The following is a 17,517-nucleotide window of genomic DNA, read 5'->3' as shown; positions in this document are numbered from 1 at the left end:
TAATTAAGCTCTTGGAAAAATAAACACTTGAAAGCTTGAAATAAACTTTCTTAAATGCCTTGAATCATCCATCTATCTTCTATTTATAGTGCATCTCGAGCCCATTTAAAAATATAGTCATTGGTGGAAGGTGGAACATCACGAGCAAGTTGTTAAACTAGTCATTAAAAGATTCTGGAACAAAAACGGTCGACATCCTTGATGTAGGGGCTATCAACATTTAGATATCGAGAGCAAGATTTGAAACGATCGACAGTTTAATAAAAACTATCTACAGTTTTATAAAAATGGTCGACATATTAAAGCAAACAGTCGACAGTTTGCTAAGACAAAAAAATCAGTAGGATTTTAATTACTATATAATTAATTTGTGCACATAAGTAAATGAGGGTGCTTCCAGTTGGAGTGGTTGCTTGTGTGCACTTAGGTGCTTAGGTATGCTGGTGGCATGGGTTCGAATTCTAGGGGCAACAATGTTAATTTTATTTTTAACCTCTTTGAAAAATAACTTTTTGGAGAATTTTTAATCAAATGAAAATCATAATATTTCAAATAGAAATTTATCACATGATGAAATTAATTTTTATTTAATAATATTTTTTTCATCAAATAAAAACATAATATTCTAAATGCTATTAAAAAATTTATCACAAGATATTTTTGATATTGGATTTAATTTTCATTTAACAATTTTGATCAAATAGAAACATAATATTTCAAATGTCATCAAGAAATCTATAACAAGATTTTTTACATTCAATTGTATGGTGGAATTAATTTTTATTTTGGTGCTTAATAGAACATATAAAAATAATTTAAAGCACCAAGATAATAAACATTAATAAAATAATTTCAACATCAAAATCCAATTGATTTTTATCATCAAAATAATATCAAAGGAAATCATCATTAAAATATAAGTTGTTACAAAACTCTATTTATATATATATACAAAAAATTATAGTTTATTTGATTTTCATTTTAATAAAGTACTTGAAATTAATTTTTGTTTTGAAAACCATATACTTGACTTTTGACTTAGAGTGTAAAACTTATCGTTATTTTTCATAATCAAAACCAATCACAAGAGTAAAACATCAATCTCCAAATAATCTCATATGATGCTAATATAGTGAATTGTTGATACCCTACTCATGTAAAGAGGAAGAAAATGTGTCACAAGAAGGAAAAGTTGTTTAAGAAACATGTAGTTAAGACATGATTTTGCCCAATCAATTCGATTTTCAATTATGAACTCCTCAAGAGTTAGGTAAGCAGCTTCAAAGCTAAGGGCTAACCTCACTATGTTGGATGCTCCACATGGTTAGTCTTTGATGTTTTGCATTTGATATAGTTTTGATGATGAAAAATAATTGTATTTTAATGATAAAATTATTTTGTTAATGGTTATTAACTTGGTGTTCTAAATTACTTTTGTAACATCCCGAAATTTTAGAGATAATTAATGACTATTAATTTCGGTGTTTGAGGTAGTTAGTGAATAGCAATAATAATAATAATAACAAAAATAAAAGAAAAGTCATTAAAGAGGCTGCCGAATTTGCAAGGGATAAACAACTATTTATATAGAGATATGTGGTGCTAAGTTAAAATAGTGATTAGGTTTTTAGAAATAAATAAAAGGAAAATTGATAATGTGGAAATGGAGAAGCTGCTCACGTAAGTACATGTGGTATAGGCCCCTAGTTGGTATATATATAAGTTATGGCAGCAAATATATATTATATAATAAGATAAAATAGTTTTATTTAACATTAATATTATTATATACATTAAAATGGGAAATTGGCAGCAATGAGCTTGGGACGCAAGGCGAACTTGAGCCTTTATTTAATTTCTTTTAAATTTCAATTGCTTTGCAACAAAGTAAATAGGTTATGATTAACCTTGGGGAATGAAATCAGCAACCTGTGAGATTAATTATGGGTTATAAAAATTAAAAAGAATTTATCTATAAAAGGGTTGTGGTTCTGTGGGCGTAAAATCTGTGGGCAGAAAGGTATGGTAGAAATCAGGGGGGCCAATTCAATGTGCTATGCTTGGTGTTCAAGCATTATGTGTATATATAAGGAGTGTAATGTGTAATTGAAGGGAGGAGTGCACTGTGGGATTGAAGAAGTAGAGAGGAAAATGAGAGAAATTAAGGGAGGAGAAGAAAAAGGCGCACGCTAGCTCGAGAAAGGAAGTAAAAGAAAAGAAAATGAGAGAAATTAAGAGTTTTTTGAGGTTATTCGGTGTCTAAAAATATTCTGGTAAGTAAGTTAAATTACTAGAGGTGTTATATATTTAAATCATAAATTTTTTACGATTAGATTATGTGGATTGTGCGATTGAACTTAATTAATTTGAGTCGTGAACTTGTTATTCTCTATAGAACATTTTACTTCGTAGCGGGAGTGCAAAAAGATCAAGAATCGACCAAATAAAGGTAAGTTCCTAACCCTCTCCTCATATCCTTTATTTCTTGTGAAAGTCTTCGTGATTTTTTATATTTTAAACCCTTCCTCACCATGACTCGGTTCCACGCATTAATAACGATAACCCGCATGGAAACCATTCCATAACTTGCACGTTAATAATGGGTCTATTGGTGATTAAATAAGTTAAGTAAATGATCTTTTGGTGTCTTTCATTACATCTGTCACAGGACCTTGTATCACTCCGCTTTCTTTGGGAATGATGTCGAACCCGTTGGGGTTAGGTTCTTAGAAGAGTTAATTATGGCTTAATGGGGCTATGTTAAGAGTCTTGATGAGAAAAGTGTGGTGATCGGTAAAATGTGTACTGAGATAGCTTTCTATGTTTGAGAAAAGGCGAGAATGAGAACGGTATCATGATGTCTATGTGACTATGTACATGAAGAGTTATGGAGAAATGTTATGTAATGTCAAGTTTAGACGATATAAAGTTAATAGTGTCTATGTGTGTCTTAAGGGTATGGGGTACAAAGCCACTGACTATCAACCGTGAGTCGTGGCAGTTGATGGCTGGATGTATGGGCGCCAGTCATCGGCTGTTACGATAAGCACTAGACGGGCCAAAAGAGTTAGTTCTACCAAATTCCTACCTTGGTTTGTGCATATCATGATGTGTGTGTTGCATAGGGACTGGGTTGCATTTACTTGGGGACATGCCTTGTACGTGATGGCATGTGTGAGCATTTGCATTACTCGGTTGGTCTAAGAGTCAACTTGGGTTCTTTAGGTGAGCTGATGCATTTAAAGCATATCGCACGTGTGAATTCCGATGTGGGCGTAGCATGGCCTGATGCTTGATATATGGGAGCCTTGTCATCACATTTATGCTACAAAAGCCATTGCATTTTCTAATTGTTGCATTACATAGTGAGGATGTGTGGCTATGTATGATGGGGATGGGTGGCGCCCACCACAGAATGTAGGCCGTGGAAGTGGATCACGATCGCAAAAGGATATGATGATGTGATGGATGACAGGAAAAGTAAGTTATGAATGTTAGTAAAAGCCGACCAAGGTCAGGAAAAGGCGGGTCTTATTAAATGATGATATGGCAGCCTATATTAGGCTACAACATGTTTGTATGCGGGACTTAAGTGTCAATATGTGTGTTATATGGGCCCCAATGACCCTCTATATGCAGTTAATTTTATGTTATGCATTTAGAAGTAAGGCACGTATGGATCATGACATGGTGTGGTTCCATTGGCATGAATTGCATGGGGTGTTATGGGAATAGTTTTGTCTTTAACCTACAGCCTTCCTTTCTAAAGCTTGCTAAGTCTTGTGACTCACGTTTGCTTTCCATCATTCCAGGTAAGAGTATTCTGAGATCGCAGGTGCATATGGCAGAGTTGGGTCCAGATCGTTGAGTCATAATAGCAAGTGTAGAGTCCTCTCGAAACTAGATCATGGGTGTCATTATGTCAGTTAGAGTAATGCTTGTGTGTCTTTGAGGTAGGTGTGCGTTATGTAAGCCCAGGTGGGCTCATGCTATAGATAGTTATGTAAGGATGGTTATTATGAATTTTGTGATGTAAAAGAAAAGGTATGGTTTCAATAAAGGTGGTGAGTGTGTTTTGGCTTGTGTTATTGTTCGGTATCATTTGAGTAATGACCCTTTCATGGATCCTTTTTATGCACGGGGAGGCTCCGGGAGGCGGGCTGTTACAACTTTTATATGTTTTATTAAGCACCAAAATAAAAATCAATTTTATCATGTAATCCAATGCCAAAAATCTTGTAATAAATTTTTTATGACATTTGGAATATTATGTTTTATTTGGTTAAAATGTGCAAAAAATTTATTTAAAAGTACCTTTTTATTGTTACTACAGTAATTTTATTATTGTTACAGTGAACAGTAATTCGATCGTTGTGAACAATAATCCGACTGTTGTGAATAGTAATAGTTATAAAAATGACTAGTTTCTTTTGAAACTCTTGGGATGCCTATAAATACCATTCAATGATGCACTTAAGACCACCAATGAGCTAGAATAAATTCATTTGAGCTAAATTTGTTCTCCATTCCACTTGTGCTTTCATTTTTCTCTCAAAAAGTCTTTGATTATCATTTGTATCGTTTTGTTTAAGGTTTACGTTTATTATTGAGAGATTTTGTAACTAAGAAATTTATCTCTTAGACTCTATTTTCTGTACTTTTATTGTATTTCCTAACTTGAGAGCTAGAGTGCCTATCAAGTTTTGGTATAAGGTTTTGTATTCCTAACAGTGTATATTAGAGGGCCTACCAGGTGTTGGTAGGAGATTGTAATTTCCTAGCTTGTTGGTAGAGGGGCCTACTTGAGATCAAGTAGGAGGTTTAGTGGATTGCTTTAAATTCTTTAGTAGGAATCTAAATGAATGGATTAGGCTTGATTTACTGATTCATAAGTATGAACTTTTTTCTACAAAATCTTGGGAGCAAATTAAGGATATGTTTACTTGGTTTAATTATATTGTCACTTGTTTAGAGGCTCTAGGAAAAACTTTTTCAAATGGGGAGAAAGTTAGAAAAAAATTTAGGAGTCTTCCCAAAGAATGGGATCCAAAAGTAACAACCATTCAAGAGGCTAAAGATCTAGATAGCTTATTTATTGATGATTTGATTGGATCTATCATGACTTATGAGATCATGATGAATAGAGAAGATAATAAGGAAAAAAGAGATAAGAATCTTCTTTTCAAAGTTTCACATTCTACTAGTCAGGAAGAAGAAGAAAATAATGATTTTAAAATACTTACTAGGAAATGTAAAATATTCATTAAAAGAAAAATGTTGAAAGAATTTAAAAGAAGAAACCTAAGAAAGAAGAAGGATAGGTTTAACGGGGAGAAATATAGAAGTAATGTCATATGTTATGTGTAACGCCCCCAAAATTTCCTCAATTTCTATTTTATACAAACTCTAATGCCACAATGAAAGGGCCAAAAATTCAACTCTAATAAAATTGACCAACCTCAAAATACAAACAACTTAAATTACAATAATGGAAGCTAAATAGCTATAAATACACTTTTCAGGGGCTTCTTTTACATAACAAGCATAAATCATTCAAATTTAACAAAACATAATATCTGAGCCTCTGTCCACAACTCACTCTGCAAAGATCTTTTCCATCAGCATTACCCCATACACACAACTACCTAGAGAACAACAATACCATAAGATCCATCCTCGAACATTAGTTTCCATACTTGGAATGATGTTAAAACAAAGTGAGCCACAAGGCTCAGCGAGCATAATAGAATAAATGGGTCGCAACGATAAGTGGTGGAGACAAAATGAAGTACACATGTATAACAACATAGCCATAACAAGGCTCCCAACCTACATCCCGATGCCATGTTACACATTATCACACACATGACTATTATGCTTTACGTCAGATGCCCCATGTTATATTTCATATCATGAAAAACATATGCTCATGTTCAACAATATACAAGTGGACCTTAGGCTCACACAATATCAATATGCTTAAATCATGAATACAACCCTTAGGGCTTACACAATATCAATAAATAGCACGAGATCCCTAAATACATATTGTAATACCCTAAGAGCCCAGAGAATGGTAATATATAACGAGGATAAGTAAGAAAGAAAATAACACCAGCTGGATACCTTTTGGGCTGAATGTAGGCAAGGAACTCCCGAGGTTAAGCGTGCTTGAACTAGGGAAGCTCAAATATGGGTGATCCCCTAGGAAGTTTGTGTAGGCCCATCAGGGTAAATTGTTTCAATCCTTCCTATTACTTGATACGGGATGTTACAGGTGGTATTAGAGCCGACCCCCGAGCCTCTAAGCGCGGTGGTGGGGCAAACCTCAGCGAGGATGCTGAGTCCCTAAGAAGGGTGCGTGTAGGCACCTCAGGCGAATCCCACATCGGCCATGCAAAGGAAAGAGATTTGGGACCGATTATAAGGTCGCATGACAAGGATGTCATGTGCTCAGGAGGGGAGAATGTAATACCCCAATAGCCTAGAGAAGGGTAGTATATATCGAGGATAAGTAAGTGTAACACCCGAGATTTTTAAACTCAAATATGATGTAATACTCAAGATTTTTAGATTTGGATACTTGAAGAAATAGGACATTTCAAGGGATTGTGGAAGTCTTGAGTCAAAAATTCAGTTTCTGAGCCAGGGGCAAAATCATAAATATTGATGTTCGATTAAAAATATAATTTACCTAAAATCTTATGGTATTAGAGTAATTTATCCTTTCCTCGGGGGGCTAAAATGCAATTAAAAATAGCCCGGAGACCAAGTTACAAGGGGCCTAAGTGTAAATTATCCAAAAAGTTCGGGCCAAGGTGTAGTTCTTGAAACCTTCAAATATCTTATCAAAATATCTCAAACTAAGTGGTTAAGGTAACCAAATATAGCTAACTAGTTAAAGGTGTAATGATGGGAAATGTAGAAAATCAATTAACCATGTGGGAGTAATGATGGGAAATGTAGAAAAATGAATTAAACCATGTGAGATGTGATGATGGAAGTGTTGAAAATCTAATTAAGCATGTGAGGCTCAAAATATCAAGGACACATGGTAAGCTTCCATTAGTCATTTGGAAGATAAGATAAGATCACATGATGGCTCATAATGATCCCCCTGAGGTGGCATCGCATGATTGGCCAGGGAAAAGCTTACTTAGCCTCCGAGTTTGTAAAATTCTCCAAACCTTATCTTAAGGACATGTGGTAAGCATTTATTAGCCACACATGAAAGGTAATAATGAGGCCTCATGATGATGGAAATGTTGCAAAACATGATTGGCTGAGGATGTCTATAAATAGGCCTTAAGGTAGTTCACAAGTTTTAGGTAGAATTTGGGCAAGGTTGAGAGAATCATAAGAGAGGATTTTGAGATAAAGAGTAAGGGAAAAATTCTGCAAAAGGAAGGAGCAAATTTGGTGTAGAAATAGGAGCAAAATAGTCTTGCCAGAAAATTTAGGTCCTTTCCAACCAAGTTGAGGTAAGTACACTATGAACTGTCTACAATGTTTAAGCACGCTCATGAATCATGTTTATGTGGTCCCTCGTGTTATGTTTTAAGCAAGTTTCATGTTCTCAAGCAAGTTACGGGACCGGGGTTTAGTAGCGCTACGGATGGAAGTTCTTACCCCTGCAAGTTGGTAGATCCTATCGTGTCCCCTTATGTTATATGTTCATGTTGCAAGTTCATGTCATATATAAATACGTTTGATAGTTCTCTTATACTTACTAAGATTTACGTAATCTCACCCCTTATGTTTCCCCTCCCCCCAACTGATCATGAATGAGGAGATTGGGACGTGGACGTGGACGTGGAGCGTGGTGGCTCATTGAAAAAGAATTTTCAAGAATTTAAGTTTTAGTTTCCTTTTGAAACAAAGTTCTTGGGGTTGAACTCTGACCTTTTCCTATATGTATGCTAACATGTCTTGGATTTTTATCTAATTTAAAGGAAGTATGAGTTTTACTTTAAGCTCTGGATATTTTTATATATGTTATTGCTATAAAGCATCTTCGCGAAGTCTTTCTTTCTTCTGTTGAAACCATGTTTTCCATGTCAAACTTTATATTTACACAAAACATGCTTTGAATTTTATTATGTTCGAAACTTTACTTAAGTTTATAAAAGTCTAGTTTCTCCAGTTTTTCGAGGTTTAAAGCATCTTTGCGAAGTCTTTCTTTCTTCTGTTGAAACCATGTTTTCCACGTCAAACTTTATATTTACACAAAACATGCTTTGAATTTTATTATGTTCGAAACTTTACTTAAGTTTATAAAAATCCGGTTTCTCTAGTTTTTCTACGCTAAACCTTAAAGTTCATTCGAATATTATTATTATTGTTAAGCATGTAAGGAATGAAACAACACCAACTAGATACCTTTTGGGCTGAATGTAAGTAAAGAACTTCGAGGTTAAGCGTGTTTGAGCAAGCTCAAGGATGGGTGACCCCCTAGGAAGTTCACGTAGGCTCATCAGGGTAAGTTGTTCGAGTCCTTCCTATCGCTCGATGTGGGATGTTACAGGTGGTATCAGAGCAGACCCTTGGTAAAGACGGTCCGATGAGGGTGGGGAGTGGCACCGGGGCTCGAGGGCCTGTTCAAGTAGCGGCTTCTGGCAGGCTTCTAGGATGGCAGCCCCCAAGGGGAGAAGATCTAAGACCAGTTGTAAGGTCGCATGACAAGAACATCGTGTGCTCAAGGGGGGAGAATGTAATACCCTAAGAACCCAGAAAATGGTAGTATATATTGAGGATAAGTAAGGAAGGAAATAACACCAGTTGGATACCTTTTGGCCTGAATGTAGGCAAGAAACTCCCAGGTTAAGCTTGCTTGAGCTGGGGAAGCTCAAGGATGGGTGACCCCCTAGGAAGCTCGCGTAGGCCTATTAGGGTAAGTTGTTCCTGTCCTTCCTATCGCTCGATGCGGGATGTTACATGTAATATAATACCCCAAGAGTCTAGAGAAAGGTAGTATATATCGAGGATAAGTAAGGAATGAAACAACACCAGCTAGATACCTTTGGGGCTAAATGTAGGCAAAGAACTCCAGGGGTAAGCGTGCTTGAGCTGGGGAAGCTCAAGGATGGGTGACCCCCTGGGAAGTTCTCGTAGGCCCATCGGGGTAAGTTGTTCCGGTTCTTCCTATCGCTTGATGTGGGATGTTATAGGTGGTATCAGAGCTGACCCTTGGTGAAGGCGGTTCAATGAGGGCGGGGAGTGGCACTGGGGCTCGAGGGCCTGTTCAAGGAGTGGCTTTTAACAGGCTTCTAGGATGGTAGCCCCTAAGGGAAAAAGATCTGAGAACAGTTGTAAGGTCGCATGACGAGAACATCATGTGCTCAAGGGGGGAAGAATGTAATACCCTAAGAGCCCAAAGTAGGGTAGTATATATTGAGGATAAGTAAGAAATGAAGTAACACCAGCTGAATACCTTTTGGGTTGAATGTAGACAAGGAACTCCCGGGTTAAGTGTGCTTGAGCTGGGGAAGCTCAAGGATGGGTGACCCCCTAGAAAGTTCGCGTAGGCCCATTAGGGTAAGTTGTTCCAGTCCTTGCTATCGCTCGATGCGGGATGTTACAGGTAATGTAATACCCCAAGAGCTTAGAGAAGGGTAGTATATATCGAGGATAAGTAAGGAATGAAACAACACCAACTGGATACCTTTTGGACTGAATGTAGGCAAAGAACTCCAGGGTTAAGTGTGCTTGACCTGGGGAAGCTCAAGGATGGGTGACCCCCTGGGAAGTTCGCGTAGGCCCATCAGGGTAAGTTGTTCTGATCCCTCCTATCGCTCGATGTGGGATGTTACAGGTGGTATTAGAGCCGACCCTTGGTGAAGGCAGTTCAATGAGGGTGGGGAATGGCATCGGGGCTCAAGGGCCTGTTCAAGATGCAGCTTCTGGCAGGTTTTTAGGATGGCATCCCCCAAGGGGAGAAGATCTGGTACCAATTGTAAGGTTGCATGATGAGGACGTCATGTGCTCAAGGGGGGGGGGAGAATTTAATACCCTAAGAGCCCAGAGAAAGGTAGTATATATCGAGGATAAGTAATAAAGAAAATAATACCAGCTGGATACCTTTTGGGCTGAATGTAGGTAAGGAATTCCCGGTTTAAGCATGCTTAAGCTGGGGAAGCTCAAGGATGGGTGACGCCTTGGTAAGTTCGCATAGGCCCATCAGGGTAAGTTGTTCCAGTCCTTTCTATCGCTCGATACAGGATGTTACAGGTAGGAGAATGTAATACCCCAAGAATCTAGAGTAAGGTAGTATATATTGAGGATAAGTAAGGAATGAAACAACACCAGCTGGATACCTTTTGGGCTGAATGTAGGCAAAAAAACTCTAGGGTTAAGCGTGCTTGAGCTGGGGAAGCTCAAGAATAAGTGACCCCCTGAGAAGTTCGTGTAGGCCCATCAGGGTAAGTTATTCCGGTCCTTCCTATCGCTCGATATGGGATGTTACATGTGGTATCAGAGCCGACCCCTGAGCCTCTGAGAGCCATGTTGGGGCAAACCTCAGTGAGGACGTTGAGTCCCTAAGGGTGGGTGTGTGTAGGCATCTTAGGCGAATCTCACATCGGCCATGCAACGGGGGGAGAGATTTGGGACCAGTTGTAAGGTCGCATGATGAGGGCGTCATGTGCTTAAGGGGGGAAGAATGTAATACCTCGAGAGCCAAGAGAAGGGTAATATATATCGAGGATAAGTAAAGAAGGAAACAACACTAGCTGGATAGGATGAATGTAGGCAAAGAACTCCCGAGTAAAGCATGCTTGAGCTGGGGAAGCTCAAGGATAGGTGACCCCCTGGGAAGTTCACATAGGGCTATTAGAGTAAGTTGTTCCAATCCTTCTTATCACTCGATGCGGGATGTTACACATATCAAATCACATCTATAAATACAGCAACTCAGTCTCATTGTGGTGCTTGTGTAGTACACGCCTACCCTACCAGGCCGTCACTTGCAGTAGTGATAGTAGTACCCTCACACATCACCTATCAATTGTATGGATATCATTTTCCTCTCAATGCGGTCTTAGTCGCAGCACAAAATAATAAGTGTGCGAACATATTTATCATGTGTACACAAACTCAATTGATAACATATATAATTTTTATAATGTCATGCATGAACAAATGCCACTCACATCACCATGTATATGTAAATGCTCATCTATTTTTAGATGCCATTCTCATCTCTAAATTCGTAGCCAATTCCAAGCATAATCAGCCACACACAGTTCGTTCACAAGTTAACCCTTGTCTAGATCTCCTAACCTCGTGACACATCTATCCACAATAGTTAGGACAAACCCTAATTCCTAATTAAATTACTTAGCAGCAAGTTAGCAAATACCATCGAGAATGAACCATATAGCAATCAATAGTTAAAGCCTAAGACTCAATATCAATCAACAGACTTGTCACAATGGATGACAGCTAGCGCCCATACATCCAATAGTCGGCAGTCGTGACACCTACGACCGACAGATAAGGCCAAAAGACTAAGATAGTCGATAGATAAGGATAAATGGTCAATAACCAATACATCCCCATCACTTTTCCTCATATACAAGAGACCCAAAATGCAACTCAAGCTATTCTACCCATATGATATTCATCCCGAAATGGTTCGGCATCATTCCCAAGGAAATATAGGGTGATACAAGACCCTATTTGGCTTTCAAAAAAATTCATTTAATAATTCAAGAAACCAAAAATACAAGCAAGATAACACCAAACTCTTACATAAACTAAATCCTAATCAATTAATGCATCATTCCTTAAGAATATAGGGTGAATTAAAACCCCATTGAAGCTTTCAAAAGATTGAACAAGAATTCAAGCAATCATAAGAATTAACAAAGTAAAGGAGACAAAATCCCTTATTCCAACATAAGGGTTCTCAAGAGCACAATAATAGATGCCAGTAACAATCATCTAAACTGAAAATAACATAGGAAAGAACCATAATAATAAACATAGGAAGAGTCGCCAAACAAAAAGAAGTTTAATAAGGAAAATTCCAAAATTCTAGATTTCTGACGGATTTTTAAGGTATTGATTTAAGCTCAATATTTGGTCAAATACCACAAACGATATGTCAAAATTGAAGTTTAGAAACTCTAGTTTGTGGAATAACAAACAGATTTGAAATTTGAAATAATCACAAAAAGTTATTCCACAAAAACCAAAATAAGGAAGAACTTGTAATAGTAAAATTCCCAGAATTTTTGACAAAGATTAATAGGGTTGTTGAGCTCAAAATGAAGCCAAATAATGCAAGTAATATATCACAAAGAAGATTAGTAAGTCTAGTTTACAACACAAGAAATGGATCTCAATTCGGATATAAACACATAAAGTTATAAGCCAAGGTATAAAGCAAGGTCAGATTACACGAAAAATAGAGAAGTTTCAAATTCGAGCAAGTATTTCACAAGACAATTATAGGCTCAAAACTTAGCCAAATAACTAAAGTAATATGTCAAAATGAATATTATAAAGTTTAGTTTACAACACAAAGAACGAATCTCAATTCAAATATCACAATAGAAAGTTATACTCTAAAGAGTATAGTATGCGCAAAATTGGTTGAAAATTAAGAGTGATCGAAATACAAATCCAAAAATAAAAGATTCAAGATACAATCATTCTGGAATGAAAAGAATGAATATCTACTATTGAAACGAGGTTAGAAAATTTCTAAATAAAAAGAAAAGAAGATAAAAAAAATTGCATATGAAATGGAAAAGAACGAAGAAAACTTGCCTTTGAAATTGAGAAGGAAGAAGGCCGCTGGAAAACTCGGAAGAAGCAGGGGCGTCACCCTAGTTGCTTGCCACCACAATTTCTACAACTGCTACTTCCCCCCTTCTGTCCTTTCTTTTTCTTTTTAAGACCCACTTACACACACATATATATCTATACATAATATCCCATTTAAACAAATATCAACCAAATCAAAATATACATAATATATATATATCTATATATCCTTATATACTCAACAACCACTTCCAAATTAAACCTCCAATTTTATTTTGACTTTCTCTACCCATTTTATTTACTCCTTTGCTTTCACCATTCAACTCTAACTTTAACTTCACCACTTTTTCTTCCTTTGAATTTTTCACATAATTTATATTTCATTTACTTGACTTTTCAAAACAATAATTAAAATCCTCCTTTTTGCCTTAACTATTCCACATCCTAATATTCCATTTATTTTCACTTTTCAACTTACCTCAAATTTCATTTATTTTTTACTTTTCAAACATAACACAAATAATCCCTCATTTCTTTACATTGTGGGAAGCTTAAAAATCAAGATTAGCAGAAAACGGTAGACAGACTAAAGGAAAACTGGCGATCGTTTGCAACTAGTCGATAGCTCCTTGCCATTAATCGATGGCCTGCTATGCCTTCTTACCACTGCCATCCCATTTCCAATCCTCAAATTTCTTTTGATTATTTTTAACTCAATCATCATCCTCACTTCCCTTTTGGCCTTAACTCCTCAAACATAATATATATAACCCCCCCCCCCATTGATTTACGTGCATTAACTTATTTTGTATACTAAATTGACTCCCAGACTCTAAAATTATACTTAGATCTTGAAGATTCCAGAAACTTCAAACCACCTCTCTATTCCCAAACACAATAATATAAATTTTCCTTCATTAATCTCCTCAATCCATAAATTTCAATTAATTAAATCCTTTCAAACATAGAAATAAATCATTATTATTTTTCTCAAAATTCGAGGATGTTACATTATGAATGTCAAAAATTTGGACACATCAAACCCAAATGTCCATTACTTAAGAAGAATGAGAAATATGAGAAGCGATTCAAGAAGAAAGAAGATGATTCATCTTCAAGTGATAAATCTCAAGTGAAAAAAGTGGACAACCTATGCCTCATGGTCAAGGAAGCAGATAAGATAACTTCTTACTTAACTCTTTCAATTTCAAATTTTACTCTTAATGAATTATGTGATGCATTTAATGATGTTATGAGTGAATTTGAAAAAGTTAGTTTGAAAAATAAAATTGTAAAGAAGAAATTAAAATCTTTAGATGAAGAAGTGAGTTCATTAAAAGAAAAAGATTATTGGAATAATGAGAAAAATATTTTAAAAGATCAAAATAATGAACTTCAAGAGAAAAATCAATGTTTAAAATCATCTCTTGAAAAAGACAACAAAGAAAAAAAAGAATTGAAAAATGCCCTCAAGACTCAAAGAAAAGATTTTAATAAAAGAACAAAAGAGCAAGGTGGCTTTGTGAAAATAAAACAAAATTTTGAGAAAAAATAAATAAAATTTTACCTCATATTCTAAAATCATTTGTCATTATTATGGTCAATGTGAGCATTCTATAAACAAATATTTTTTAAGGAACAATCCACATAGATTTAAGCAAATTTGGGTTCCTAAAGGAAGAGCTCTGTGCTAACAATAGCAAAGCCAAAGTGGTTTGGGCACCAAAAGCTTGTGGATAATTTATTTTTGTAGGTTTTACTCAACATTCAAATGAGATTTTAAAGTCAAAATTTTTATGGATGTATCAAGTGTGAAGAGAAGAAGAATGTGAAGAAGAATATGACCCCTCATTTTACCAACCCAGACTAAGAGATCTTCAAATTTCATCCTTGGTGGTATATTCCCTAAACTCTCTATATCTATATGTTTTGATGATTTTGAGCTATAAGTTTGCCTTTATGATCTTGTTGAAATTTGTTTTCGGATTTTAGAATTAAGGGGGAGTTTGTAAAATTTTATCTTACCCTAAAGTATTCTTACCTCATTGATGTTTTGCCAAATTCTCACATTGTCTAATGATAAAATTCTTTTCATTATATCCTTTTTGATTTACGACAAAAAGGGGGGGGGGGGGATTTTTTTTTTTTTCATAGTAGTTTTGTCATCATCAAAAAGGAGGATATTGATGTTTTGCATTTGATATGGTTTTAATGATGAAAAATAATTATATTTTAATGATGAAATTATTTTGTTAATAGTTATTAACTTGGGGCTCCAAATTACGTTTATATGTTCTATTAAGTGCCAAAATAAAAATCAATTTCATCATGCAATCCAATACTAAAAATCTTGTAATAAATTTTTATGACATTTGGAATATTATGTTTTATTTGGTTAAAATGTGTAAAAAAAATGTCTAATTTTTTTTTTATCATTGTTATAGTAATTTTACTGTTGGTAACGTGAATAATGAACAGTAATCCAACTGTTGTGAATAGTAATTAGACTGTTGTGAACAATAATAGCTATAAAAACGGCTAGTTTCTTTTGAAACTCTTGAGATGCCTATAAATACCATTCAAGGATGCACTTAAGATTACCAATGAGCTAAAATAAATTCATTTGAGTTAACATTTATTTTTCATTCCACTTGTGCTTTCATTTTTTTTCTCAAAAGGTTTTGATTACCATTTGTATCATTTTGTTCAAATCTTGTGTTTATTATTGAGAGATCTTATAACTAAGAGATTCATCTCTTAGACTTTGTTCTCTATATTTTTCTTGTATTTTCTAGCTTGTGAGCTAGAAGGCCTATTGGGTTTTCGTAGAAAGTTTTGTATTCCTAGCAGTGTATGCTAGATGGCCTACTGGGTGTTGGTAGGAAATTGTAATTTTCTACCTTGTTGGTAGAGGGCCTACTTGAGATCTAGTAGTAGGTTTAGTGGATTGCTTTAAATTCCTTAGTGAGAAGGTAAGGGAGTGGAACCACTATATATCTTTGTGTCCCTCTTGCATTTTGTTTTTTTGTGCTTCATTATTTTCTTATTTATTTTTCAAAACCTCCCAAAAAGTTTTAAATTTCTCAAACACCCAATTTATGCCCTCTCTTGGGTTGTGGTGCCATTGCTATACATTTATAATAGTCTCATGGATAGGAAGTACCTCCATGTGGGCAGGCTCGTGGACAGGAGGTAGTTGCATGTAGTCAAGCTTATCATCACCATTTGAGGCTTTTAACATTGCATCAACATCTTTTTCTTCCTTTTCCATAATATCATCAATCTCATCATCCCTACCTTTATGCAACCTATCAAACATAGAATCCCATTCTTGGTGTACCAATTCTTACATGCAATAAACTACATCATCATCTTTAGGGTAAATCATACCTAAGGTCACCAAACTTTGGTGTTGTTTTCAAAGTGATCACTATACTTCAATTCTTTGCAAACTGATCATTATACTTCAATTCTATGCAAAGTGATCACAGAAATTTAAAATGTTTTGTAATGTAGTCACTAAATTGATTTTTTGAAAAGCCTCTCGTCAAAGTTGGTGACGTGGTGTTGACGTGATAAATAATAAAAATCACATGCTAATTGTATAATAACAACCAATGAAAATTCGCCACGTGTCACTAACCCAAATCCCCAAAAACCCTTTCCCCTTGCCCCCATCTCTCTCTCTCTTCTCCTTCTTGCTAGGGACTGCTACCTCCTTCTAGTTGTAATACCTGAGAAATCCTTAAGGGTATAAATGGAATTTAATGAAGGGTATAAATGGAATTATCAAAAGAATGACATTGTACGGTACACTAACACAATCTTAAGCGACCAAATCAGACGAATGGAGTACCCCGGACCCTAGATGATTAAGGAAAAAATAATGGTATTGACGAGTAATACGAGTTATGATTTTAGGAATCAAAAAAAATTGGATAAGGAACAGTTTTCGGTACAATTGTCAGTCAGGCTGAGAAAACTGAATCAATGTAAGGAACTTTCGAAGAGTCAACGGAATGTGCCAAGGACTGATAAGTTATATGTAAAACAACCCTTGAGCGATTTTTGGTTGAAACAAATGGATTTAAGGTCAAAACAATCAATCGGGCCTAAGTATAATTTTCCAAATTTGCTTGAGGGAGGTCAAAAGGATAGTTTTTCAGAAGTTTTGAGGATGAAACGAAGAATACAAAACTTGAGGGCCTTAGTAGTATAGTTGGATTAGTCAGGGTGTCATGGAAAGGGCAGAAATATCAATTGAAGAAACCGGGGGGGGGTCAAAGTGTAATAAATCAAAAGCTGGTAGTGTGAATGCAAAGGGAAAATTCGGTCGCCACCTTCCACCGCACGTGGAGGCCGATTTCGGCGATGGAACGGTTGAGAGAGGCTCGGGGGAGATTGTATCCGGTGCTAGGATGCTTGGGGACCAAGGTTTGGCCATTGATTGGCCAAGATGTGGCCGATTTTTGGGTATAAAAGGAGCCGAGGGTCTCGAATTTTTGGGGCATCAAATCAACCGCGTTTTTGGATATTTTTGAGAGAGTGATTAAGGGGCTTTTGATCCTTGCATCAAGGAGAAGAGATTGGGAGCATTTGGAAGCATTTTGGGTTCATTTGGAGGCCGATTGAAGCTCGACCGGAATCTGTAGGTGATCCGCCTAGCCGGACCTACAACTGCCCGTTAGGGGCATTTTTCAGTGGCCTTTCAGCCGAAAATTAGTATGGTTGTGATCGACTTGTCAAGGG

General features: G+C 36.0%; 1 protein-coding gene and 1 long non-coding RNA gene across 2 annotated transcripts in view; one reads left to right on the top strand and one right to left on the bottom strand.

Moving 5' to 3' along the window:
- Window positions 1–2,126: 2,126 nt before the first annotated feature.
- Window positions 2,127–4,096, top strand: LOC127805867 (uncharacterized). Its single transcript, XR_008024193.1, has 3 exons — window positions 2,127–2,273; window positions 2,396–2,449; window positions 3,813–4,096. It is a non-coding gene; the product is annotated as an uncharacterized LOC127805867 (long non-coding RNA).
- Window positions 4,097–5,523: 1,427 nt separating this feature from the next.
- LOC127806198 (probable E3 ubiquitin-protein ligase ARI8) overlaps window positions 5,524–17,517 on the bottom strand; it is a 104,146-nt gene continuing 92,152 nt past the window's right edge. Inside the window, exon 15 of the mRNA XM_052343331.1 lies at window positions 5,524–5,645. Within this exon, the coding sequence (XP_052199291.1) occupies window positions 5,642–5,645 (4 nt within the window). The 3' untranslated portion in view covers window positions 5,524–5,641. The remainder of the gene's footprint in view (window positions 5,646–17,517) is intronic.

Source organism: Diospyros lotus, chromosome 7 (assembly GCF_014633365.1).
Source record: "Diospyros lotus cultivar Yz01 chromosome 7, ASM1463336v1, whole genome shotgun sequence".
In the NCBI taxonomy this organism is placed as follows: Eukaryota; Viridiplantae; Streptophyta; class Magnoliopsida; order Ericales; family Ebenaceae; genus Diospyros; species Diospyros lotus.
Note: the sequence above shows the minus strand (reverse complement) of the source record. Positions and strands in the feature narration are given on the sequence as shown.